We start from the raw sequence: 27,211 nt of genomic DNA, 5'->3' as shown, positions 1-27,211 counted from the left end.
TGGTGGGCTAACAGCTTTCTCTTCCGGCAGCTGCAGGGTAACTGCAGAGTGGGCCAGCCAGAGGCACATGACATGGCTGGGGAGAGACAGGCGGGGTCACACAGAGAAGGCTGAACGTCCCTCTCTGAGAGGGGGCGCAGAGTGTCTCGGAAACCACTACCGGAGCTGGGGAATGGAGCAGCACAGGACTTGCCAAGCACAGCAGCGCTTGCCCAACACAGCCTAACCGTAGTTACTGACGCAATGGCCTATTGCATCACTGCCCTGCTACTTTCAAGAAAAAAAGGGTCGAGCCTGCTTAAAACAGAGAGGACACACCTCCTATCTATTCCCATCCTGCAGTGCCAAAACCAAACTCCTGCACCAAACAAGCACAAGTCATCCTATTATAGGCATCTCCCATTCCATCCCACGGCAGGATCAGCAACTGCCACAGTGACAAAGAAGCACTAGGCTTCCCAAATGCACAAAGTCCACTGTGATGCCCTTTTCCCACTCCAGCTGGCAACAGTATGCTAGAGCGGGATTTGAGCAGAGCTGCCCTTCCAAAGCAGCAGCAAAGTCCATTTCTGTGCTGGGCCCAATGGCAGCATCTCTAGAAGTCCATGGAGCTGTGTGCCAGGTAGTCTTTGCGCCCAATGTTGCTGACTTGCTTGGTCTGCATGGCTTCCAGCTTGGGGCAGTCCGTGATGCGGTGGCCCAAGCCCCCACAGAAAGCACAGCCCCTCTCTCCTGGAAGAGAAAAAAGGACAGCGTCAGCCAGAGCTCAGGCCCTCTGTGGGGGCACAAAAGGGGGGAAAGACAGAAAGACCTAAGCAACACTCTCAGGTTCAGTTGCAGCCAGGGCCAGGAAACCTTGGTTCTTCAGGTGCTGTTGGACTCCAACACCCATAAGCCCCAGCCAGCATGGCCAATGGTCAGAGGTAATGGGACCAGGAGTGCAGCACCACCTGCAGAATCACAGGTTGCCTGGAACTGCATTTCGAACCTTTCCCTTTTCGTTACAAATAACGGATAGGCCGGTCCATGGCCTGGTTCTATTGTTCGGTACTTTGATCTTCTCCTTTTTGAGGCTAATGATCAGATAAGGACTCCTTTTGAAGAACTGTGACCTGATTTATATTCAGGAGACCATTGCCCCAATCTGGCTATAGCTGAGCTGTCTCTCCGGTGAAGTCAACCCCGCCTACTCTACAGCCTCAGACAGGATGGTTGCCTCTTGTCCCATTTGCTTACCTCCAATATCCAGCATGGATTCGTCGCCGCAATGCAACACCTGCAGCACAGGTGGCACCTTCTGCTTGGCCTCCAGAAGCAGCGCCTTCAGGTCCATGAGCACAGACTCATCTGGGGACAGAGAAGCAAGTTAGAATGGACACAGGCCGGCTTCCCCGGGAAAGCGCAACAGATTTCAATTCCAGGAAGCCAAAGGAGATTGCCCACGCAGAAGTGACTAGCTGTCTCCATAAGGCAGGCACTCGCAATAGACCCAAACCACCCACCCGTGATGCCTTGGCTCCCTGGAGGATTCTATTTTCAGCAGTGACTCACAAGGCAGCATGGCTCTGGCTGGCTCTTCAGTAAGTCCTTATGTTACTAGGACTCAGGGCTGCCGACCCGGCTCCTTGGCTCCACCCCCTTTACACCCCATGCCCTCTACCTCCCACCCCTACCAGCCACAGCAGCCCCTCTCAATTCCTCACCACAGGCTTTGTTGATGAAGGTGGTGGCAATGCCAGTATTCCCTGAGCGACCTGTACGTCCAATTCGATGAACTGGAAAAATACATACATATATATTAACGTGTAAGCCAGCTAAGGGAGAAGCTTTTAGCCCTTTTTGATTTCTGTTCTCTATGGGGCATCAATCTTGATTTATCCAAGCACATTCAAGGACTCACGCACAGCCTACGTACAGAACAGTCAGCCAAATCTAACCTGTTTATGTTTCGTTCACCTACAAGGGTTTCCCCACATGCCTGAGCTCCTTCTCAGGAGAAGCTCTTCACACAGACTAGGATATGAACAGATGCAACCAGGTAGCCAAAGCCATCCCAAGCCAAGCCTGTCTCCTCGTACCGTAGTTTTCTATCTCCTCGGGCATGTCATAGTTGATGACATGCTGGATGGCTGGGAAGTCCAAGCCTTTGGACGCAACGTCAGTGGCGACAAGGACATCCTTCTTGCCATCCCGGAAGGCCTCAATGGCCTTTGTCCGTTCCTCTTGGTCTGCAAGATGAAACGGAGGGTGTTAAGAGACAGCAATAGTGAGATTTCCATTCACCCATAACCCAAAGACAACAAGAGTTTCCATTCAATACTCTACTGAGAATTATTCACAGTCCCATGACAAAAGGACCATTGTCCCCACAGACACATCTATGAAGTGCCAGAGTGAACAGCTCCACAAGCCACTCAACTCTCGGAGTGACAGCTGTAATGTGCAAGAAAGGGACAGGGCGGGAACTCGTGAAGCTGGCTGATATGGGGGTGCTGTTTCCCCAGGAAGGCTTCTCCTTAGTGGGTTTAAAAATCAAAGGGAAGAAGGGGTTTGTCCCAAATTTAACAGTGTTAAAATGTGCTTCTGTACCAAGGATGTAGGGCTAAATTGTCCACTGGAAGGGAGAGATGCTCAGCAGCAATGCCCACAGGTTTTCACCAATACATTCAATTCTGTATCTGTTCTCATATTACTCATCCAACGCTGAACTGTCTAGAAGCATCCGCTTCCTAGCTCCAAGGGTAGTTTAATGATTTCTGTGAGTACAGAGGACCTTTTAAGGGCTGATAAGTATATCTGGCCTTGTTCTGAGTGCCTGTTCTAGATCTTTTGACACTTCACACCCAATGGAAGCAAATTCCACAACAAAAGACAACACTTGCCTTTTGGTCTGTTTGAAATTGGGCACATTTCCACTCAACTGACCAGTTCCATATATTAATGAAAGGGGAAGGCAGACGTAAAAAAGCGTAACCATGGCAAGCCAGTAGTTCTGTTATATTCTCAATTCCTTCTACTGTCTTAGCAGATGACCACAAATCTGCGGCCTGGACGTGCTGCCCTTGGATAAAGAGCGGATTTGAATCAAGACGCTTACTGACCTTTCCCACCATGTATGGCCACAGCCTCTACACCCTTGAGTAGCAAGTATTCGTGGATTGCATCTACATCTGCTTTCTTCTCAGCAAAAATAAGAACCTGCACGCACACAAAAGAGCAAAAGTGCCAAGCTATAAAGGGGGCTCTCAAAGAACATGTTTCACTCCCTCCCGCTAAGCAAGGCTCCCACCCTTGGTTCCAGAACCAGGATGCCCCACAAAATTCTGGAACGGCACTTGGTTGCTTCTCTAGAATTTCCTGCTTCAGAATAAAATCAGATGCTGCCTTTAATGCAACTAGCACTGAGACTCAGACTCAGGACTGAGCATAAGTACTCACAGGTGGTGGTGTCTTCTGTAGACACTCAAGCAGATAGACCATCTTGGCTTCCTCCTTTACATACTCTACTTCCTAGATACAAGAGAAAAATGGCAAAGGTCACACGGTGCCAGTATTTTCAGTGTGAGAAAAGGCAGAAGCTACAGACTAACTGATCAGGGCTCAGATGAACTAGTGTCGTGTTGTGTTTGGACACAGAAAACACACAGGTTAAAATTCATAGGCAGCTGTAAAGCTCACTGCGTTATTTCGGCCAGGTTATCACCTCTCAGGCTAACCTGCTGAATAACATTGCAAGAAATACACACAAATTAGGTGAGAATGTTAAACGCTTCTCTTAAAAGAGCTGTAGTAAAATCATCATTTGTACTCCCTTTACGGTGGGACAGAAAGAGTGATGTGACAGGCTCTTTGAGCCGTACTGCACCTGAATAACATCCAAGCTGGCAGCTCCTGCACGTCCCACGTTGATAGTGATGGGCTTCACAAGGGCACTCTTGGCAAAGTTCTGGATCTTCTTGGGCATGGTGGCGCTGAAGAGAAGGGTCTGTCGCTGGCCCTAAGGCAGGAAAAAGTCATGATAGGGAAATGGGCAACTAGGGATATCCCTTTTTATTATGCTACACCTCCCAGAATTCCACTTCCAAGCAATCTCTGGGATCACTAAAAATGGGTCAATGAAATTGTATGCATAAGGTAAGATGGTGGGCCTATCTTGTTCACATATGTAAATCTCAATATGAACCTCGCTTTGTACTGGGCAAAAAAATTAGCTAAGAATCTCATCTTTCATTTCTAAAGGCAAGTTTCTAGCCCTTATGGGCTGCAGAGGCAGACATGAAAGGCAAAAGCAATGGTTGGCAAAGTCTCAGAAGCTAGAGGGCAAGGGAAGGAGGGGAAGAACAGGACAGGAGAATTTCTAGTGGTCAAAAGAGGGGCTTTAGTGTCTTGCATAGCTTCTTGCCCCTTCCCATAATCAGCAGAAGTATAATAAATTATGCAAAAATAATATATGCAAACTCTGCTCCATTTTTGTTATGTATAGTGATCACAGGATCCAGCTTTCCTTGACATAGAAGGTGTGTGCCACTTTGCGGCAGAGTACACACAATCCTGAATATAACCAGTCCAACCAACTGCACTGCAACAAGTAAAATGCTGAATTTGGATGAGAAAAGAGGGATTCATAAGATAACTTACTGTGAACTCCTACGTGTTTATTTGGGCATATGCTGCTCTCTGCACAGCAGGTAATTTCTACAAAGGAGAAACTTGCCAGGCCTCAAACCTGACTAGAAATCACAAATCTAACCTCAAAGTCTTCCACCCCACCCTCAATTCCAGGTACAAGGCCAAATTGCGGCTAATTTGCAGCAAGGAAGAGGCAAAGGCATGCTCTTCTTTGTTATTCTTTCCAAGCTCCAGGGTAGATTGCGGGCTCTGAAAACAAGTTCAAAGGCATAACCCAAACAACCCCCCAGCTCAGTTAAGTCCTGTCCCCAGCAACAGTCTGCATGTTTTCATCTTGACAGGGAGAACACTGCTGTTGCCAGAAGCAGCAGTGCCCAAAGCAAGGAGGAAAGTTCAAGTAAACTAGTGGAGTGCTACCTGAGAGCACACCAACCATGCCTCTGGCACCAGAAAGCAGACAAGTCCACGAGGAGGGTAATACGCAACTGCCCAATTCAATGAGATAAAGGCAGAAGCACAGTCTGTCTCGCCCAGTACCTTGAAGTAGGAAAAGATGGTGCGGATGTCTCCCTCGAAGCCCATGTCAATCATCCTGTCTGCTTCATCCAGTGCCAAGTAGCGGCAGACGTCCAAGCTAACCATCTTCTTCTGCAAGAGATCCATCAGCCGGCCTGGAGTTGCCACCATCATGTGCACACCGCTGTGGGAAGAGAAGGAGTCAGAGCTGCAGAAGGCCCTCTTCTGGTAGCATCCGCATGAACAAGGAGTTCAGGAGTAGGAGTATGGCTATTCCCCTTTGGTCCCGTTGCCTCCACACTTTTGAACCCTTCCCTCTGCAAACCCAGCACTTCAAAATGCCTTAAGGACTGGTTAGACTGAGCAGGGCCTGTATGTCGGACTCACTGCTTTCCCAGGAGAAACAGGAAGGCAGTAAAGCAGAGCAAGTCAGATATGTGTGTTTGTTGTGCATTCACAGTCAGTTTGGTTGTCAGAGCAATTTTGTTTTTTAAAAGGCATTTTTTTTAGTGTTAGTGACTAAAATAAAGATGGAACAACAAAGTCCTGAAACAAGCAGCAGCAAATACCAAACGGATTGGAATAAACCAGCCTTCCTCAACCTTTTGGGCTCCAGGTGTTTTGGACTACAACTCCCATCACCCCCAGCTAATGGTCAGGGATGCTGGAAGTTGTGGTCCAAAACCTCTATAGGATACCAGGCTGGAGAAGGCTGGGATAAAATATAGGTGACTGACAAGAGCGGGGAGGCCCTGCTTTTTTTTTGACAGACACATGCATTAGCTGCAATTCTAGTGCTCCTTTATTTGCCCCCAATGTTGGCCTTACTGTTTGATGGTCTCCATTTGCTCCTTGACAGACATGCCTCCAATGCAAAGGGCGCAGCGCAGGGCAGGCATCCCATCCTCATGCAGCAGGCGGCAGTAGTACTCAAGGATACCATGGGTTTGGCGAGCCAATTCCCTCTGCAGAAACAAAAGTCCTATTAGCCAGCAGCTAACAGTCCCCAGGTGCTCCCTATTTGCACCTCTTTCTCTTTTGCCACAACCATTACACACTTCTGCTCCCCTCTGCCCCCAATATCCAAACAAGTGAACAAGGCCAGTTAAGTGGATGACAGGAGACTTACTGAGGGGCAGATGATAAGCCCGTATGGCCCTTCTCTCTTGGAAAACGGCAGCCTCTTCTCCTGCTCCAGGCAGAACATGATAACAGGGAGAGTGAACACAAGTGTCTTGCCGGAGCCTGTGAACGCAATGCCAATCATGTCTCTGCCGGAAAGGCTATGGGGGCAGAAAGGAGCAAGTTAATGGGACCTGTTTAGGATAGAAGGAATTAGGGCTACAGTAGGAAAGAAATGGGATGGGTGTGGAGGAGACTCTCCATCACTGCAGGTTACAAACTGCTGCTTTTTAGGTGCCTAAATAGTGCATCCATCCAGAAGGGAACTCAGTGGCTATGAACTATGACAACACACAAAGACGTACAGCCTTTGTTTGAGAGAAAGCATATTTCTAGCCTTCATGGTAAGAAAGAAAAGGCTGGAAATGTATGAACAACTATGGTCCTCGGTACCAGCTTTTACTCAGGACGTACATTCCTTAGTATCTTTTTTTTAAAAAAATAATTTTTATTCATTTTCCAAACAAGTTTTATACAGTCAACAAATTATTTTACACTCATGCTTCAATTTTTGACTTCCCTCAGTTTCTCTGTCAATCTTTCGAAAAATTTCTATTTATTGACGCATTTCTAAACATAATATTGCCTTTCCCTACTCCTTTTCCTCTTACTCTCTTTTTTGCAGTATTTCTTACTATTTCACAGAGTCTCTTCAAAACCAACAAGCGTTGTCTGTGCATCACATATATTTTTCAGATATTCTGTAACATTCCTCAGTATCAGTAGATTGTCTATTAGGGCAAACGGGGCATTGCCCCACCAACCCCACTTGCCCACCTTTTTACATATAAGCTGCCCAGAGAGGGGCACCAGCACTCAGCTCCCTCCCTCCTTAGTGTCTGGCAGGCTGCTGACAAGTGTGCACCAGAGCAGAGGGGCTGGAGTCTGACTTGGGAGAGGGGAGAAGTGGTTTGTGGGGACTTGTGCCAGCCAAAAGGCAAGAATCAGAAACAGGGAAAGCTTCAGAGCTGGAGAGAGGAGCACAGGGTGGGTCTGGAGATGAGGAGGAAGAGGCAGGTTAGGCAAGTGAGGGACCAGGTGCTTCCCCCACCCTCCCCTGCACCACTGTCTCCCAGAACCAGGAGGGGATTGAAAAGGGATGAGCAGGGGAAGTTTCCACCCAAGCACAGTCTCAGGCTGTGTGTATGCAGCCTCTGTTGGGGAAAGTTGCATAAACTGGTAGAGGGTGAGTGGCCCCCCGCTGCTGCAACTGCGTGGACCAGGGAATAGTTGCCTAGCTATTAGACTGGTGTGTGTAGATATCCAGAGCTGTAGAAGCGACTGTAAGTGCTATCTTTGACAATAAAGAGTTAACTATCTGCTGTGTGGATTCCTTGGCTGGGCAGTGCCTTTGACAGTCTCAGTGTTGCCCTTATATATCTGAGAAGGGAGACTGGGGGCAGACCTAGAAATGTGTTGGCTCTGCCTGTCATTGACTCTGGTGACACCGACTTCATTTCCTTCCGCCCTGCCAGTCCCAATGGGTACCAGTCACTACTGCTCAGTATATAGTGAATTCTTATAAAACTGAAAATATGCACCCAAAATACTGTGCAAATCTAGAATCATAGAGTTGGTAGGGACCTTGAAGGTCAGCCAATCCAACCGCCGCACCATGAAAGATGCAGGCGCCAACAAGAGAACCCCTGACGGATGCAAATCAAGCTTCTGCTTAAACACCTCCAGCAACACTTACATGGTGGGAATACCCTGTATCTGGATGGGAGTTGGTTGCTGGATACCCTTCTTCTTCAGACCTCGCAGGATTCCTGTAGAAAGAATTGGACACATGTTAAGCTAAAGAAACATAGAATTGTAGAATTGGAAGGGACCCTGAGGATCATCTTGTCTAACCCCCTGCAATGCAGGAATATGCAACAGGAATATGTATGGGAATACAGGGAGAGAACCTGCAACCTTGGCATTATCAGTACCACATTCTAACCAAATGAGCTATCCAGGATGACAAGAGAACAGAAATATCTCCTATCATACCTGTAGAACAAGCATGTGATGCTTACTTTTATTACCTATGTATCTCAGAACATACATTCACCCAGATAGTGTCAAATGTAAATTACATGCACATATTAGTAGATCCTTCTGGCCAAATGCAAGTATATGCATGCCTTTATCATGAGTTTTTGAAATGACATGAGCATATTTTGGATTTTGCTTTGTGCATCCAAGAATAAAAGGTAGCATGAGAAGCGGCCCTTAAGAGTAGGGATGGGGAACCTGTGGTACTGCAGAAGTATAAAACTCCCAGCATCCCTCACTACAGACCAAGATTTGTGTTGCTGGTGGGAAACATCAAAAGGCTCCATATCCTTGCCTTAGAATACCTCAGCTGGGTAAAGAGATCAGCGGGACAGCTCAGAGCCCTGGCCACTAAATTCGAAGGACAGTCAATCCCTTTAACTCCCTCATGTGAAACAATGCTCCTCAGAAACGGTTTCCTTGTTTTTTCAATCACCACCTTAGTCACTTACCTGGTGGGAACTTCATCTCTTTGAAGCTTTTGATAGGTGGTGGAATGCCTTCCCCCTCCACGAGGATATGATACTTCTTACGCACACGGTCATGTCGGGCCTCTGACATAGTGAGGATGTACCGAGGAGCCTTCCAGCTGGTGAAAGAACACACTGACATTTCAGCAGGGAACAAGAATACAAGATGCAGGGCACTCATACTGAAATGGAATAATAAATAAAATACAGGCAGAGATAACTATGTCTGTGCTGAACCCTCAACAGGACTTTCCAAAAAGTGATTGTGATTCTGAAAACAGTACTGAGACTGTATGGGCTTTTCACAAAGGAGGAAATTAGTAAGTCCATTAGCACAGCTCAGCTCCAGAGTGAATCCGTCTTCCTGCTTGGCAGTTACAAAATAAAGTACAAGACGTGCTACGCAGAGAAGCAGTGGCATTATTTATTGATTTTTACATTGACAAAAGCATCCCATTTTACTCGAGACTGGACATTGTTGGAATTCTTATCCACGTCAATGTAACAAAATATAGATCAGCTGCTCAAGCAATATGAAAGACTCAAAGCCTTTTAAAAGTAATGATTCTTGTACCTTGTAACTTTCTAATATAAATGCAGATGCTAAGCCCCTTTCCCTTCAGAAAATCTTAGACACTTCATATTCCCCTTGTAATAGGAAGCACACAGTGCAAATTCATACCTTTTGCAAACAAAAGCTTTTACATAAATATATATATATATTTGTGTGAGGAGTTGTCATCCAACATCTGGAGGATATTAACATTGTACACTGCTCTGAAGTCTTTCAATAAAGGGCGGTATATAAATCAAATAAAAATAATAATTAAAAAATACCCTTGGTAGCGCTTCTCAGCAAACAAGTGACTCTACATCTTGATACCTTTTCTTGAGGATCCTAGCAAGATCACATGTTTCCGGAAGGGTCTAATATTACCCACAGCATCGTTTAAATTGTACGAATGGCCTGCAAAACCTACCTGGTTTTAATGGGATCATCATATGTAATGCCCTTTGCCATTTCCTTCACAGACATCAGAGCTGCATGAGAGAAAGAAAACAATGAGTGAGCTGAAAGTCAAGGACCAGGTGGTCTCATCATCAGAGCAAAACGGAGAGCAAAGCAAAGGATCTATAGGGGATTGCTCTGTCACACTGGCTTTATTTATGACTGCAGCAACTGATGGGAGGCAACGGTGTTAACTGTGGATTCCCAGGTGAAACATTTTACCGGTAATCTTCCTCCACATCACCATCACTTCTGTCCAGTATCAATGAACTGTAAAGATCAGTGGGGAAATATTCCCTGGCACTCACCTCGTCCTTCTGCCACACTCTCCAGGATCTTCTCTTCCTCCTTCAGTTGCTTCTCTTTAGCCGACTCTTTACGTGCTGGGAAGAAAAACAAAGTCGTCAATTATATCCCTTTAGTCTAGCATCCCCTCCCTAACTACAGATCCATCAGAACATGCCGACTCTACCTTCCGCTTTCTCTTTGAGGTGCTGGTGCTGGTCAAGGAGGCTGACGTTGGACTGTGGACCCAGAGGAATGTCATCTTCGTCGCCATGATATTCACTGCCACTGTCCCTTTGTTCCTCCTCCAACGCCCCCTTGCGGCGCATCTGAAGCAACTTTTGCAGCTTTTGCAGAAAAGTGGTAGAGTTAGGAGCTTAGAATGACCCATTGGATTCAAGGCCTTAGCTGCAAGTCCTCAGATATAATCCTCTTACATCCTCTTCAGAACTCTCCTCAAGATTTACAATCCTCAGTAAAGAAAAAAAATAAAAAGTGGACCACCCCACGCCACCTTCTCCATGTACCTAGACACCTCCCACTCATAACCCATTTCCATGCTACTTTTGAGATCCCTGACTTGTGAATGTGGATTTTAAGACTACTGGCCAAATAAATAAGTAAAAGTATTAACAGTAAGATTCCAGCCTTTGCATAGCAAAGATGGTTCCGATCCGTGGCATCCCTCCTTTCTTTCTGGGAACCAGCTGTTAAGAGACCAGTTCGAAGATCGGGGTCAGTCAAAACAGAAAACGGGACACAGGGAGGAGCTGCTCACCTGCGATCCTTAAAAGTTACCCGAACAAACTCAAGTGAGACTTTCTTCTCCAGTAAACCACGCGTATGACCTGGCTGCAGGCCGGGTGGGCAGAGGAGCGCAGTGGGCGGGCAATGGGTAATGGGGGTCAGTGGCGTAGCGTGGGGGGTGCCAAGGGTGCCGGCCGCACCGGGCACCACTTCGGGGGGGGGGCGCGAGTCCAGAGGGAAGGGACAAGTTCCTTCCTCCGCCGGGCTCCCCGCCGCCACCGCCGGCCTTGCGCCCTAGCGCACGCGCCCCCTGCGGCCGCTGCTGCTGCGCTCCACTCACTGCTCGCAGGAGGAGCAGCCGCTGCAGCAGCGCCGCCGCCGCCACCGACGCCTGGCCGGGCACGGGCAGCCTCCGCACCCCGACGCGCCGCCATCCCCTCGGCCCAGCCCCAGGCGGCGGCTGCTTCTGCCGACTGGGAGGGAGGAGAGCTCCGAGGGGCCTTGCCGCGCCCTGCGCTCTCCAAAAACCTCCAAGAGGAAGCCGGTGGGCAGGCGAGGCCCGGCTAAGCCTCTCGCCAGCGGGTTAAGGGGCTTTCGGTTTTAAAAGGATTAGCTTGGGAAGGGGCGGGGGGGGGGCTGCTCGCCAGCAAGCGCCTGCTCCGCGTTTCCAAAGGCGCTTGCCATCCGAGGGACAGGGAACGGGCTCCGTGGAGCAGGAGTTAGGAAGAGATCCCTTCCCTGGCAGGCCTCGGGCTTCGCCAGCTGTTTCCCATTCACGATCAGGGGGAAGTTAAGGCTGCTTTCAGCTTTGGTAGAGGGAATCTAAGCAAGGGGATGGAGCCGGTGCCCTGAGGAAAGGCGGCAGCATTGGGTTTGTTTTTAGTTTAGAGAAAAGGCAAGCAAGAGGCGACAGGAGAGAAGCCTGCAAAACTAGGCATGGCAAGCAAGGAGAGAGTGGACAGAGAGGAAAGTTTTTATCCCTCTCTCCGTACAATATAACTCGTGGGCATCCAGTGAAGCTGAACGTTGGAACAGTGGCGTAGCATGGGGGGTGCCAAGGGTGCCGGCCGCACCGGGCGCAACATGGGGGGGGGGCGCGCTCGTACTCGGGTGCTAAAATCCACGGGTTAGGGGGCGCAAATTACTTGCCTTGCCCCGGGTGCTGACAACCCACGCTACGCCACTGATGGGGGTGGAGGGTAACACCCTCTCTCTCTTCCTCTCTCTCTCCCTCCCCCAACCCCGTCCCTCTTTACCATCTGCTGCTTGCGCTGCTTGACGGGCACGTAGGGCACATAGTCGTCGTCTTCGGCCTCCTCCTCTCCTCCGCTGGACTGGCCCGACGCCTCCGACTCCGCTTCGCGCTGCCTCTGCAGGAATCAAGAGATCCGACTCAGAAGAGAAGCTCCCGTCCCACCGCGGAGTGGGGTGGGGGGTCCCCCCTTTGGTGTCTCGGGGGTGGGGAACGGGGTGGGGGGGAGGCACCTGCCGCAAGTCTTTTTCTCGTTACCTTCCTGCCGCTTCCGGCCTCCATGTTCTCAGCACAGTCCCCTCACGCCGACTCTTCCGGCACGACAACACGCGCAGAGCCAATGGGAACCGGCGCTAGGGACACGTGCGCTCAAGGGCCTGCGTCGCTAAGCAACCGCGCCCCCGCACGGCCTTGGGAAGGACATGCGCAAGACGGGAGGCGCCGAGGGACAAACTAGGCAAGGGAGAGCGTTCTAGACGCCCGCGCCTCGCAGGGCGGTGCGACGACGGTGTCCCTGATGAAACAAAACTGACTCGGGTTTCCCTGCTTGGTCGTTTGTTTGGTGGGAAAAATGAGCGGGGCAGTTTTTCTGCGTTCCCAAAGCCCACCGCGCCAGCAGGGGACAAGCTCCGTCCGGGTTAGCGGGGAGGCTTCCTTCGGAGGAGGGGTGCAGAGCATCGCTAGGGATGCTCACGAGCTTTACGTGCTCCGTACATAACGGGAGGAGGAGGAGGAAGGCGCTGCTGATACTCCTCCTCATTTCGTTTCCGTTTCCTACGGAAGCTGAGCGAGGAGTCGCCCGCCTTTCCTGGAACTGGCCGGGGGCGAGCGGAGGAGCGTGCCGCGAAGCATGTTTGGGGATTGTGATGGGAGGGAGGGACCAGAGTCGAAGCAGCTGGGAAGGGGGGCGAAGGAGGGGTAGACTTGGGTGGGAGTCGCCCTACGAGATCGTTTAATTCTCATCGCATTAATTTCGGATTTCGGGTTCCTGGGATCTCCTGCCCCCCCCATACAATCGCCCCTCAAATAAATTGTTTATTCTGGGTGATTATCGGTGAAATTCCAGCTAAAAGGACTTGGACTTTTACCCTACCCCACAGGTTCGCAGTGCTGTTAGTACACCAACTAACGCGGCAGCGTTTTAGGGGAGCCATTGTTGGGGATTAATAGATTGTAGTTTTTGAGACGCAGCTGCCCGTTTTCATGTCCTGGTATTGCTTTAGAGAGCTGACGCTGGACCGAGCAACGCGTCTTTCCTGTAAATGTCATTTGCTCTTATGCGTGTGCAGAGTGCCTTCTCTTTCCATTGAGTATGTACCATCGTATTTATCGCTGTTACTGTTAAGGTGTTTGCGCCGCTGACTTACTACCACTTCCTTATCTCCATGGTGTTTATGTCACATATTTTTACCATTAATTTTTGTAAGCTACTCTGGTGTCCCTTTAAGTTAAACAGCAGCATAAAAATGCTTTAATTAAGAAAAATGGCATTCCAGTGCTGGTATCACATCTCCTGATGGTGATTTTTTTCAAGCACAGATGGAACCATTAGTTGTGCAGCAACAGTGCAAAATGGAATGGAGTTTCTAATCTACAACATTAAAATATCATAAAATATTTTCAAAAGGATAAGAAGTAAAATAAAGAAATGGTCCAATTCTGTGTAACTGAGGACTGAATAAATTATCACTGTAGATTTAAACAGGGCAGCAAATAGATCAGTTTCCCCTCTCTCTGGTGTCCAACACCTGATTTTATGAGATTGAAACAAGTGCTTGTATGATATGTTAGCACACAAAAAATATTGAGTTGTCTTTCTTGTGACTCCTGAATCTCAGGTTGATTTTATCAGTCTGTATTTGTACATGAATACCTTATTCAGCAATGTTGTATCTTACGTAGATTGACTAGAGACAAAAATAGATTCAAGTAGGTGCATGTATTGATATGTCAGCAAAAATCAAAGGTGTGCAAAATTGGCATGCGTTTTCTGAATTACTTTGAGGGGAAATAATTGTGGATGACACATGGTAAATTACATTAGCCACTAATGTAAAAGATTATTGGGAATGCAGCTTAATTCCATTATTTAACTTATTCTGGCATTGTGCCTTTTTTTTATATAAAAAAAAAGATACACAGCAGATGGTTGTTTGGGGTGTGGGGAGAACCACAGCTTAGCAGTAGAAAACATCATTTGCACGCAGAAGGTCCTGTGTTTAAACTCTGGCACCTACAGTAATGAGGTAGCAGGTAATATGAAGCACTTCTGCCTGAGATACTGGGGAGCCACTGCCATTCCAAATACGACACTACTGAACTAGAAGCACAGATAGCCTGACCTGATATATATCAGCACCTTCTGTACCATCCTGTTTCAGGGTTGTGCCATCAGCTCCAGAAATATGCTTGGGACCGGCAAGGAAGTTTTGTAGACCTTGATCTAGGATTTGCAGCTGCCGTTCTAAACAGACTTGCTAGTTAGGGAGCCCCACTTGGTACAAGAGAACCCATTAGTAAACATGCACTGTAAGTTATTCAGAGTGGCATACTCCCTCGGAGACTGTGACCAAACTTGCTGAATAGACAACAAAATGGCAGGTGACACTTGACGGGTGGAATTCAATGTCATGCTAATATGGTTCTTCTGTCAGCTCAAGCATTTCCGCTTGCAAGATGGAACACTCTCTCCTTTCCTTCCCTTGTTTTGGGGATTCTCCTGATCCCCCAGAGCCGATTTGTGGGCAAAAGTAGGAAAGCCGTATTGCACTGGCTCCTGCTAGCACTAGTTGAATCTAGCCCCTTGTACAACTGATACGAAAAGTGTTGGAGCACCTTAACAATGTGGTAAGGCAAGGTGACTGGATATTTTTTTAGTTCAGAAAAAAGAACTGGGGTGTGACAATAGAAGCTTAGAAGACTGTGAGTGGCACTGAAAGAGTAGCGATAATTCTCTACCTTCTCCTACAAAACTAGTTGCAGAGGTCACACAGTGAAACTGACTACTGTATTCAGGAAAGATGAAAGGAAGTTTCACATCATGTAGAATTAATATAGGATTCTCTTCACCTTGGTTTAGATAGCCTAAAAAAAAATTAGACAAATTAAGAGAGAATAGACTACTGATCTTCAGGGGCAATAAACTTTCAGAAGACAAACAATGTACAGCTGTTGTTTTCATGCCACACTTGTTGCTTCCCAGAGGCATCTGGCTGCTGTTGGACAAATAATGCTGTTGAACTGATACATGCTTGGCGTAAACTAGCAAATTAATTCTGCCAACTTATCTCTCATTGCTCCAGCTGTGTTTCCTTAACTCACTTCTCTCCTCCAGTCCTCACATCACTGGTGGTGGTGGGGGGAAATCCAAGCACGATAAGCATTTAGATAAAAGGGTTAGACTAAAAGAATGCAAAATATATCAGTACATACTTTCCTCAGAGAAAAGAAGAGCCAGCTGAATCAGGCCAATGGCCCATTAGCATCCTGTTCTCACAGTGGCCAACCAGATACCCGTGAGAAACTCCCAGGTGGACCCAAGCACAACAGCTCTCTTCTCCCTTGTGGTTTCTCACAACTGGTATTCAGAAGCATTCTTGCCTCCATCCATAGAGGCAGAGCATAGTCACCATGGCTAGTAGCCATTAGTCAGCTACTGATAATTTCCCCTGTTCAACGCTATGGCATGGTGAACTACTATCACTCAAGCCTAGGCAACCTGAGGTAAATATCAGTTTGTTCAACTACCAATACCATTGCTGGCAGCTACCAGGTCTTATAACAGGGAAGGAGCTAGTAGAGATCATTTACAGCTTGGAAACCAGTAGCCCTCCAAATTATGTTGGGCCACAACTCCCATTAGCCCTAGTCAACATGGTCAGTAATCGGGGATGATGGGAGTTGAAAGCAACACTATCTGCAGGGCCAGTGTCTCCCAATCACCGATATCTTCCATATGGGTAGAGAAGGTAATCCGAGGGGTTTTCGGCTTCTGTTGTCATCCTGCATGGTTTAAAGCAGCCAATGTGCTGAGGAATGTGCCTATTTCTTTCCACCCATCACTCCCCACTCAACAGTGTTAACACAGTCTTAGTAGCATTGTACTGGGAGACCTGCCCTCCAGCTCAAGCTAGCAATGTACCTAGTAGGTGGCCTTAGTCAAGTTAAATCAGTTTGTTCAGTTCTTCAGTAGGACTGATGGGCAGAATGACTTGCTTTACCAGGCATCGTAAGGATGAATGCATTAAGCCTGCCTTCCTGAAAAATGCTACAAATAATTTCCTGTTATACAGCTGGCTGAAGTAAACAAGAATCAAATATGAAAGAGGCCCCTCTGTGCCATGCCTAGAAACCAACAGGATTTAATCCTGGTGTGCATTTAGGGTTGGAGTACAGGCTGTAAGGTGCCCACCATGTTTCATGAGCGGAGAAACATGTTCCTGACAAAATGAAGACGGGGTGGAAATTTATGGAGGTGGGCAATTTGGTTCAAGCAGCCAGGGGGATTGCAAGGGTTGTGGCCCATGTTGACTTTTGGTACCAGCAGCTACTCTGGATTCAAATGAGTTTCAAGCCAGAGGTGAGACCCCAGTGCTAGCCATAGGCAGCAATTACACAGCACACATAGCCACTCTGTGTCCAAATGTCAGTTTATCTTTCAGCACGAAAGATTTCACAGTATCAAAAAGTAAATAATTTAATAAAACCCAAAAAAAGTTGATCTGCCTGTGGTCTGCAGCATGGTATGGCCCAATGCCTCTGAGATGTCGGTTGGGCACCACCCTCAAAAGTAGGGAGAGCCTAGGTAGCACCAGAAATTGGGGTCAGAGACCCACCAGGGCTCAGTCGCTGCTGCAGTTAGGTTTGTTGTGCATGTGACAAATGAACAGGGATGTGTGCAGGCAAGATTTAGCTGAGGCAACAGGAAGCAAAGTGCAAACACTGATTGGCCTGGCAGGAAGGTCAGCATCACTTGAGGGAAGAAAAGGTGCAAGTCAGATTCAACGGGCTCAATGGCAATGGGGCAGTTTCTTCTTTAGCGAGGAACAGCCAACCACTGACTATGGCCACAGCTCTGCTCATCCTGAAATGGAATGATGGTTTCCACAGACAATTTCTTCAGATGGATTGTGATTATTACGGTCCTTTTACCAGCACCAGACCAGCACCAGAACAGTCCTAGGGCTTTGTTGAGCAACTGTGGGATCGTAAGAGTCCACCTCTACTAGCACAACCAACTTGCTATGAAGTCACAGACACTTAGAAATGATGGGGCTGTCATTCCCCACCATCATCAGGGCTGATGGGGCGCGGCACTCTAGTGGGGGAAATGAACAGGGCCTTATGGGCAGGGCTTAAGTCTGTTGAGAGGTAATCAGAAATGGGAGCAGTCCAAAATAGTAGGCTTTTGGTGGTGGAGGAGGAATGGAGTCATGCTCCCCACCTGATGTGAGAGCCAACATGCAGCGTTACTTGCAACAATGGCTGTTTTGCACAAGAAGACTTTCCCATGTGGATATCACTTCCCTGTAGGAAATAACACATCCGTGGCCATGTGTGAGGAGCACAAACATGTTTATTTTGCTGCAGGAGCCTGCAGCCAAACTGGGGGTGTCCTGCTGGGAGCAATCATGGTGAAACAGACAGGAGTGCGCTCGTCATACATGGTCGGTGTCGATGGAGCCACCTACATGGAAGTGATATCTGCACAGGAAAGCTGAAGGGCCATAAGCTCCCACAGAGCACATCTATGGATCTGAACTCAACTGTTATGAAAGCAAAGGAAAACGCTGGCTGTCCCTGTGGCAGAGGCTGCCTGCTTGAGAAGGCATGGCGGTCTGTCCGCTGACAGGAGGCTCCTTAAGACAATGCTGCCGCAGGATGGCATTTCGGCCGAGAGAACATTCCCTGAGAAGTGGGGTAGTGCAGCCAAGGATTGAATGACCCGTGCAGTTTCCAGGAGACTGAAGAGAGCTGCGTCTTCCACCAATAAGCTCTGCCACTGTAAACCGTGTAAGGAGATGGCAGGGTTCTCAGACTAGAGACTGAGACCCCTAGGACTGCTCCATGTGCACCGGGTGCCCTGATGCGAACCAGCCGTGAGAGCAATTTGAGCGCTCGAGGGAAGAGGTTCTATGTCGAGTGTAGCTGGATTGCTGCGGTTGCCCACCACCACCAAGGGAGCCCTGCCCACCTCCCCTAGGGACCAGAAAAGCCAGAACAAACAACAGAAAAGTTGGGTTTTTTAAATAAAATAAAAAATTAAAAAGTCCTTTATTGGGTGCAGCCTGGTCCCTGTGCCACGCTGGGCCTTGGCCGATCAAGACTGCCCCTGGGCTTGGGGCGGCTCAGTCAGCATCTCCCCGAACGTCGAACACTTACGAGGTGAGGGACGCAAGGGCTGTCCAGGCCTTGCCTATAGGCTAGGAATAGGAGCCCCAGGGGGAGGGGGGAGGGGGGAAGAGCAAGGGTTGGTGAGGCCAAGTGTCTGTCTATGGGTTTGGGGGAGGGAAGGCGAGGTGTGGGGCCCTGCACATATACCAGGGGTGCACCGCACACCTCACTGAGCTGCACTCGAAGTGGTTTTCTTCAGGGTGAAATTGGTCCAGTTCACAGCCACTTTCTGCCGGGTCTGCTTGGCTGAGTCCAGGCAAAACCTGCAAGTACAGAAAAAACAACTAGTGTGAGGAAATGACGGGGCTGCGGGACCCTTGTTTTATTCACACATATAATATAGCTGCCTGTCTCCTGTGAACTTCCCCTTACTCCCTCATGGAGTTGCTCAGATTGTTCAACAAGGAATGTCCACAAACATCCTAATGATTTTAAGGGGCAAAGGGCTAACAGCACAATGGCACCGGGCGGCACCACTTCTGTGATGAAAATACTTTGGAAAGTATGTTGCAGGACAACACAAAGATGGGATAGGTCCTACTGGCAGAGACAGGCAACATAGGCAGGGATGCTGGACAAAGCTGAGGAAGAAGATACGAAGTGTGTGCTGTTTGCAGCACAGAAGCCAAGATTTTTAGGGACTATAGGGCAGGTAGCTCATCAAAAAGGTATCACGTACCAAATGCGGGTGGTGCCAGAGGCAAAAGTGGAGAAAGCAACAGAGGTGAAATTTGCCCCTGTATGATTTCTACACACATGCACACACCTCTCTCCTTCCTCCATGCAGGCAAGCAAGAGGAACTATCAATGTTCAAGGCACATTCCAGCAAGGCAAAAACACTCAGGGAGGGAGCAGGGAGGGATGTTGCCCCGGGAGAGGGTGTGTGTGCTCTTGCGAGTACCCCAAGGGAGTGTCTGCATTTAGTTCCCAGACCCAAGGTTCCACATCCCTGATATATGACATTGATTTATTTCTCGTCTGCAAGGCCCTGATCCCAGGACTCCACAGTTCATCGGGACCAAGTCTTACCTCTTGAAGTATTCCACTTCTCTGTCAGTCTCATCCATTTCCACACCATCTAAGTCTTTGGGCAGGAACACATCATCTAACAAATCACAACAGTGAAAAAGAAGAAGAAAGAGTTAGCTGGGCCCGAGAGCTGCTCATAGTCAGCGACAGGGATCTCCTCCTTCCCTTCCAAACCAGGCACATGCCTCACACCACTCAAACATCACTAGCTGCCCAAGCCAGGAGACTCCCCTGCAGTGATGCTCAAGGTGCCCAAGTCCACAACCACTGGCCCAAAGCAGAGGAAGCGAGATGTGTGACAGAGTGTGACTACTCTACCCAAAGTTTGTGACGTGCAGCAAGCACTGGTGGGGTAAAAATAAATTTCAGTGGGAACATAGGAAAGTGCGGTTAAAGGGTATGCAAAATTCCACACTTCTGAGCCTGGCTTTATGAGAATCTCAGTTTTAATCAATGCCAACATGCTCTCATAATTGCAGGGAGAAGTCTGAAAAGAGAGTTTTGAGCTGGGCCTTAGGGAGCTGAGCAGGCCACAAAAGCTGTCTCACCTTACCCCCATTAAACCTTAGCCCTACATACAGCTGTTTTAACAGCCATATCTCTCCTGCACCTTCACAACATCAACTCTTGCCGCAATATTCCAAATTCTTTTTAAAAATCCAGATTGGTCCAGAAAATGTGCATAGCTCACACTCAGGATACTGTATGGGGCCCCATCTGCACTGTTCATTTAAAGCAGTATCATACCACTTTAAATAGCCCTGGCTTCCCTGCAAAAATCCTGAGAACTGTAGCTTGTTATGGGTGTTGAGAGTTGTTAGGAGACCTCTATTCCCTGCACAGACCTACAATCTCCAGAGTTCCCTGGGAAGAGGCATTGACTGTTTAGCCTCTCTGGGAAGTGTAATTCTATGAGGAGAATTCTCCTAACAACTGTCAGAACCCTTAAACTGCACTTCCCAGAATTCTTTGACTGTTTAAAGTGGTGTGATACTACTTTGAATGTATAATGCAGATGGGGTAGTCTCCCTGGTACTTTTGAAGTTTTTTAAAGTGTTCGTCCAAAACATACCCAGATTCTAGGCTGTTATGCATGCCCTCAGGATGTACGCTAGTACCTGCCCTCTCACTAGCTTTCGTAACAGGACCGGCAGCTGTCATGCACTTGGTGGGCCTCACCAGTATATAATGGGCCCCAGAAGCGCCAACGTCCTGAGTGCATAAGGGGCCCACCCCAATCTTAATGAGAAGCTGGGATAGCTCAGTCAGTAGAGCAGGAGACTCAATTTCAGGGTTGTGGGTTCGAACCCCACGTTGGGCAAAAGATCCCTGCATTGCAACAGATGGACCCTTGTGGTCCCTTCCAACTCTCTATTTTTGTGAAAAAGCCAGAGAGCAGAAATAACAGCCCAAATACAGGGAAAGCCTTCCGCATACTCACCAATGGAAGGGCTCGCTTTCTCCATTTTGTTCCTACTCTTCTTGCCTTTGCCCTTTGGCTGGGGCAAGTCATCTGGCGCAGTTGTATGGGGCAGATGCCGCTCGCCAGTCCCCAAGGAAACAGGCTCCTGCTCGGCCTGGTCGGTTCTGCCTTCCCCTCTCCGGCTCCTGCCCTCAGCGCTCTTCTCTTTGTCCACCTTAGAGCCGCCGCAACCCCAGCCCTGCCCCTGCCGCAGCCCTCTGGCCCCATCGCTGTGCTCCACGCTGCTTCCTCTCGGGGCTTCGGGAGCCGTACCCTTAGGGAGGTTCTTCTGCCCCACCCCCTTGGAGCCAGAAGCCTCACTGCTCAAAGCGAGAGCCTCCCCTTTCTTGGCTGGGCAGCTCTGCCGCTTGCCCTTCCTCTGCTTCCCGGTGGCAGGCGCTTGCTCCTGCGGCTCCACTCCCCTGCCCGGGGCCGCCTCCTTGGACTCGTGGCCGGCCCCACTCTCCAGGGGAGAGTCTGTTGGCTTGGGGGACTGGACCCAGATCATGCGCGAGAGGTTGGGGACGGCGTTGAGTCGCTTCACCACGCCGTTCTCACAAGCCGGGGGCGGCGGGGGCGGCACCTCGCCTGGGCTCTCTACCCATCGGGAGGCCACCTCACTCCGCAGCAACGTGTGGTTGTGTGGTGTGCCCAGGCTAAGCGGAGACAGGTCGAGGTCGATCTCCTGCAGCTCCGAGGAGCCGTTGAGGTGGGAGAGCAGGTTCTTCTGCTCCAGCACGGCTGCCTTCTTTGGGAAGTCGTTGACGTCCAGGTTGAGGTCGTAGACATTGAAGCTGGCACGGATGGAGTCCTTGATGGTGTTCTTGATCTCCTGCAGTCGGCTGCTCAGGAAATTGTTCACTCGCTCCAGTTCTAGCTGGGGCCACTCCAGAAGCTTCTCTTCAGCCAGCTCCTGGTCCTGACCTGTAGGCGGGGTCCGGTCCACTCGCTTCTGGGCCTCTGCCTCCAGCTGGGCCTTCTCTTTCTCCTGAAAGTCCAGAAGTTAGCAACATGAACTCGAGTCGTTCTAGTATTCCTACTGGCAACCGAGAAGAGGGACTGTGGTGAGGATGGCAGCCAAACTCCGGCTGGCTGGATGAAGAGGCCCCTGCTTCTCAGCTGCTGACAGTAACTACTTCTATGCAGCTGCATGGGGACTACGGCAAACCACCGTGCACTTGGGAATTGGCACTGGGAACTGGCATACACAAAGCCTGTGCTATGGTAACAAACCTTAAGGAACAGATGCGCTGCCAGCAATTTCCCACAGCCATTTCCCTGTGTGTACAAGCTCCAGAAAGGTTGCTACACCTCAGGCCCTAAACTTAGTTCATGTGGCGCTGGAGCATTTTGGGTGGGTGTGGGGCAGGAAGGTTGCAAGCAGAGAAACACAGTTACACTTTCACGCTGCCTGCCCCAGCTCAGCAGCAACTGAGGAACACAAGAGAGAAAGACTGAAGGGGCCCATTTCACTGACCAGGCATCCTCAGTCAATAACCCAGTGTGAGAGAGCCAGTGTGGCATGATGGTTAGGATCTGGGAGAGACCAGGGTTCAAATCCCCACTTGGCCATGAAGCTCTCACTGGGTGGTGACCTTGGGCCAATCATTGGCTTCTCTCAGCCTAACCTACCTCACAGGGTTGTTGTGGGGGTTAAATGAGGAGGTGGGAGGACCATGTACATGCCACCTTGAGCTCCTTGGAGGAAAAGGTGGAATATAATGTGATATAACAACAAGAATTGTATAAACAACCTTAATTCACTTCAACTTCTGACTAGTTTACACTCGTGTGTGTGTGTGTGTGTGTGTGAAAATGAGAATCAGGCATGATAAAAAGTGCATGAGAATCTGAGGAGAGAGAGCTTAAATTCACCTCTTTCATCTCTCTGTGAAAGAGATCACATCTCCTGTTTGCAAAGGTAGTAGGGAAACTGAGTTCCTTGCAGATACATAGCAACTTGTGAATAACGTGAAATGCCAGGCAAAACAGCATTACTGAAACATACTAAGTAGTCAAGGAGTGTTCGTACAGGTTAACAGCCAAGTCGGCACCCTTCGAGTAAACATCAATGAAGTGTTCTTGTAGCATACACAGCACAGGCTGTGCATGCAGAATGTTCCTGAAATGTCTATTTAAAAAGTTAACAAGGATGGGAAAGACATCAGCATAAAACTTTGGAAAACCATTGCAAGTCAGAGCAGTGACTGCAGGGCTAGGTGGACCAGTGGTCTGATTCTGCATAACACAGTTTCATATGTTTAGGAATCCCCCTATAGCATAGACAAGCTTCAGAATGAATCCCTTCACAAAAGAACCCAAGCTAGCTGCTTGGCATGTTCACGTGTGGATATACTGAAGGGAGAGCCTGTTTCATATGGCTCAGATCAGGCCCAGAGGTACTCACAACACTCATTAGCAATACTTAGATAAGGGTGAAACTGAAGTATCTATTTGCAAGAAAGAAAGAAAGAAAACACCTTGTGATCTTATTATGCCACTATGCATTTTGGCGTCTGTATCAATTATGAAAATATGTCAAAAGTCGACATGGGGAAGCGACAGATATTTGTCAAATAGTTCATCCTCCTTTCTGTTTAACTCCTTTATCTACAGTCATCTGCCCACCCAAACGCATACACAACTGGGGACTGAGGCATAACTGCCCCACTTCTATGAAGAAAGGACATGCTATAAAAAATCAGATTAGTTTCTAAGCAAGTTCTATCCCATTTCCATCCCTAGCTAGGGCCAGGATTTAAACTGTTTCCCCTAATCGATGGACTCATTCTATCAGGATTCTGAAATGATCCTTACCCTCTTCCCCTTCACATTCAATCTCCAAGAAGCTGTGGGCCCGCGTACGCTCTCTTTTGCACACTCATCCACGCACGCACACCCAGCCCACCTTCTTCTTCTGCTTGTGACGTGCACGCTTGGCAGCCTTGGCACTGTTCAGGGGCTTCGGCTCTGTGCTGTTGATGTAGTCCAGGAGCTCATCCACGTCCCGGTGATCGACCGCCGGCTCTCCTGAGCTGCTGCTGTGCCCCAGCTTTTGAGGGAGCTCCTCTTTTCTCTTGGTCAGCCGGGAGCGCAGCTTCTCCCGGATCTCGGCATAGTTCCGGCTCGTGGGGGCGGCCGGAGGCTGCGGATAGAGTTGGACTATTGGTCTGCTGCGGGTGCAGGAGATGGTTACTGCTCTACAACTGCCACTGACAGAAACCATGTGCTTTCCTGCTCTCTCTCCCCTCTGCTAGGCCCAAGGCTGAGCTGAGATCCACAGCTAGTTCCATCCACGTAACCACTGACACTACAGAGGCCCCAAAGCTGGAACAGCTGAGTGCAAGATGCAACAGCAGGGCTTTACTTCAGCAGCTCAGGACAGGAATGAGAGGAAATGACAGGGTTGAGAGAAGTGTGTGGAAGTCCAAGGCTAGAATACTGGGGTTTGGGGGTGGAGAGAGAAGCTAATCTCAAGGCTACCAAGGCCAAGAGAGATGAGCAATGATGTATGCCATGCGTGTATTGTCAACATGGTGTTTTTCCAAGCCGCCCACATAGAAACAAGTCTGTGAGTGAAGGTCATGGATGCTGCTGACTCTGATTCTACTTACCGCGTTGTGGCCGAAGAACTCACAGTAGCAGCAGTCGCAGAACTTCCCATCTTTCTGGGTTGTGGAGGACGAGGTGCAGGAGCTGCGCTCGGAGCTGCTGTCCTCGTCCTCGCCAAGCCCCTCGTCTGCCTCGCAGGACTGTGGTGCGTGGCAGCTTGTACCGTTGGGGAACTTGTGACCTTTGCAGGAAGGGTCCCTGCAAGAGGAAGGAAGAGCAGGCAGGTGAGAGGCAGGTCAGGCAGATGGGCTGAACTGGCCTCCAAGCTCAATTCAAAGCGCTGGTTTTGATCTACAAAGCCCTAGGTGGTCTGTGAGCAAAATGCCTGACCAAGTTCATCTGTACAGACCCTGTTCTATATGTCACTGCCTTCAAGAGGACCAGGCAGGTAGACTGTAAGAGAAAGGGGATTTTCTGTTGTTGGAACACCCCATCTTTGGAGCTCACTCTCCAAAGGGGCTTTCACCTGGCACTGGAATGAAAGCAATCTTCTCTTCCCTGGGCCTCCACTGACAGATTATGAATGTTTCTGCAGTTTGCCTTTTTTTTGGGGGGGGGGGGAATAAAAGGTTTTAAAGCTGTTTACTGAGTCTATACCTATGTAGGTTGTGTATCTTACATATATAGCATATGTAAAATTACTCAGCCCTCAGTAATAAGCAGGTTTCATTATTACATACATTAAAAAAACAACAACACAAAAAAACCCCAGAACTATCACTGGGTATATTTTCCTGAAAATGTATAGTTTGGAATTCCAATTATGGAATTCCAAATTTATTGTATTAAGCAACTGTTTTTGTCCTTCTTGGGATTATACTAGGTGAGTCCATTTAACCATGTACAATGTGTTCTAAACCTTATTCAGCCAATCTTTTATCTGAGGGCCTCATGTTCGCTTCCATTTATAAGCAACTTCTATTTTTTGAGGTTTTTTCTTATAATCAAGTGAATTACATTCTGTGAAATAAAAAATAAATAAATATTCTGGTTGCAATAATGAAATATTTGGTACCAGTTCTTGTTTCCATTTAGATACCAGACTAGGGTTTGGTTTTTTTACTGTTTGCTTATTTTTTGGCTTGATGAGGGCGTATTTATTTATTGTTGGGGGCCATCTTGGACACTTGCATGAAAACATGCAACACAAATGATTTAAGCAAACAAAACAAAATGCTTCATCATCTCCTCAACCCTGCAGAGACCTGAAGATTGAACTCGGGGGGGGGGGGGGGTGCGCGCGCTGCAAGGGGGGGGTTAAGCCTGAGAAAGCAGAAGGGTATGAAAGGGCAGCATCAACACAGAAATCTGACCAGTTCTGATGCTGAAATGCTGCAGGGCTAAGAATTAAAAAGAGGCTGTAATATGGCTAAAAAATGGCAAACACAATGGAAAATAGGGATCAAACCCTGCAGCGCTCCAGCACCCCCATCTTCAGAGAAGGCCAATAATATTACTTTGCAACACTTAACAACAGGTTCTGAAATAACTTTTTCCTTCATGGCAAAATATTCATGAAAAAAGTTTCAATGGAATACAAAAGGCTTGTGGACTCTGTAGGATAGATCCATGAGTGGGAGAGATTCCTGCCCGCTCTCATTCACAGCTCTTTCATTCCAAAACTACATGGAGTTTGCATTCTAGTGTAACTTTTTTCATTTATATTTTTTTTATGGAAAGAAAAATGTTATGCCAGCACTGACTCTTAACAGAGCAAGTGAAGCTCCAACAATGGCGGGATAGCTATGCCCAAAATAACATTATCCAGAGCTGGCACTTCTAAGAGCTTAAATAAAACCCTGCCTCATGCATTGGTCCCAGCAGGTTGGACAGGCCCTCTCTCTAAATGGTTCGTGGTAAGCATCACTAAATCTAGACGAGCAAATGCTCAAGCCATCCCTACTGTAACAGCAATCCCCTCAGGCGCAGAAGTCACAAACTGCCTCTGGTTTCAATTTTTTAGGACAGGATTGAACACAAGCCTCCTTTGGGAGCTGGAGAGAACAGAGCAGGGAAAGAAGACCAAGTTGCCCATTCAGCTGCCTAGACAACACAGGTGAAAAGATGGCTTCTCCAGAAGTCCTGTTAATTCAGCATTCGCCTTCATTTGTTTGCACGAAGTATACAGGGCAATTAGGCTCATCGTTATTTGTTTGCAGAGCAGTTACATGACAACGAGAAATTGTCCTGCATTCATCCTGAATTTGTTTGCAGGATGCCTACACATCCTCCCAATAATCACTCCTCCATCTCATACTTTTCACATTTTCCTGTCATTTCCAAGGTGCAAAATGTCCACTTTTTTGAAGGTGGATCTACTACACTAACTAGTCCAGGATTTCCCAAACTTGGGTCCCCAGCTGTTGTTGGACTACAGCTCCCATGATCCCTGGCCAATGGTCCCGCTAGCTAGTGATGATGGGAGTTGTAGTCCAACAACAGCCAGGAACCCAAGTTTGAGAAACCTTGAACTAGACCAACAGAAAGCTTTAATCAACTTTAATTGTGCCATCCTGCAGTTCTGGTATGCACTTAAATCCCCCCGCAAAATAGTGACACTGTAGAGGTACCCCTAGTCTATCCA

The 27,211-nt window shown here is 48.4% G+C and overlaps 2 protein-coding genes across 4 annotated transcripts in view; both read right to left on the bottom strand.

Annotated features, from left to right (window-relative positions):
- Positions 1 to 19: 19 nt before the first annotated feature.
- On the bottom strand, positions 20 to 12,536 carry DDX41 (DEAD-box helicase 41). The gene is made up of 17 exons (XM_028718488.2): positions 12,389 to 12,536; positions 12,135 to 12,248; positions 10,319 to 10,478; positions 10,155 to 10,229; positions 9,818 to 9,878; positions 8,820 to 8,956; positions 8,024 to 8,096; positions 6,275 to 6,428; positions 5,974 to 6,110; positions 5,167 to 5,329; positions 3,866 to 3,997; positions 3,439 to 3,510; positions 3,102 to 3,198; positions 2,079 to 2,228; positions 1,704 to 1,775; positions 1,237 to 1,347; positions 20 to 732 (listed from the first exon to the last, which is right to left on the bottom strand). Exons 1-17 carry the CDS (start codon positions 12,410 to 12,412, stop codon positions 596 to 598), a joined length of 1,869 nt encoding a protein of 622 aa, XP_028574321.1. The 5' UTR covers positions 12,413 to 12,536; the 3' UTR covers positions 20 to 595.
- Positions 12,537 to 18,365: 5,829 nt separating this feature from the next.
- FAM193B (family with sequence similarity 193 member B) overlaps positions 18,366 to 27,211 on the bottom strand; it is a 30,181-nt gene continuing 21,335 nt past the window's right edge. For all 3 annotated transcript variants that reach the window (XM_028718486.2, XM_028718487.2, XM_077924669.1), the window contains 5 exons: positions 24,630 to 24,825; positions 23,924 to 24,160; positions 20,995 to 22,003; positions 19,554 to 19,629; positions 18,366 to 18,786 (listed from right to left, as the gene is read on the bottom strand). In XM_028718486.2, the coding sequence (XP_028574319.2) occupies positions 18,690 to 18,786; positions 19,554 to 19,629; positions 20,995 to 22,003; positions 23,924 to 24,160; positions 24,630 to 24,825 (1,615 nt within the window). In that variant the 3' untranslated portion in view covers positions 18,366 to 18,689. The remainder of the gene's footprint in view (positions 18,787 to 19,553; positions 19,630 to 20,994; positions 22,004 to 23,923; positions 24,161 to 24,629; positions 24,826 to 27,211) is intronic.

Source organism: Podarcis muralis, chromosome 2 (assembly GCF_964188315.1).
Source record: "Podarcis muralis chromosome 2, rPodMur119.hap1.1, whole genome shotgun sequence".
Taxonomy (NCBI): domain Eukaryota; kingdom Metazoa; phylum Chordata; class Lepidosauria; order Squamata; family Lacertidae; genus Podarcis; species Podarcis muralis.
This window is presented reverse-complemented; position numbering and strand designations above follow the sequence as displayed.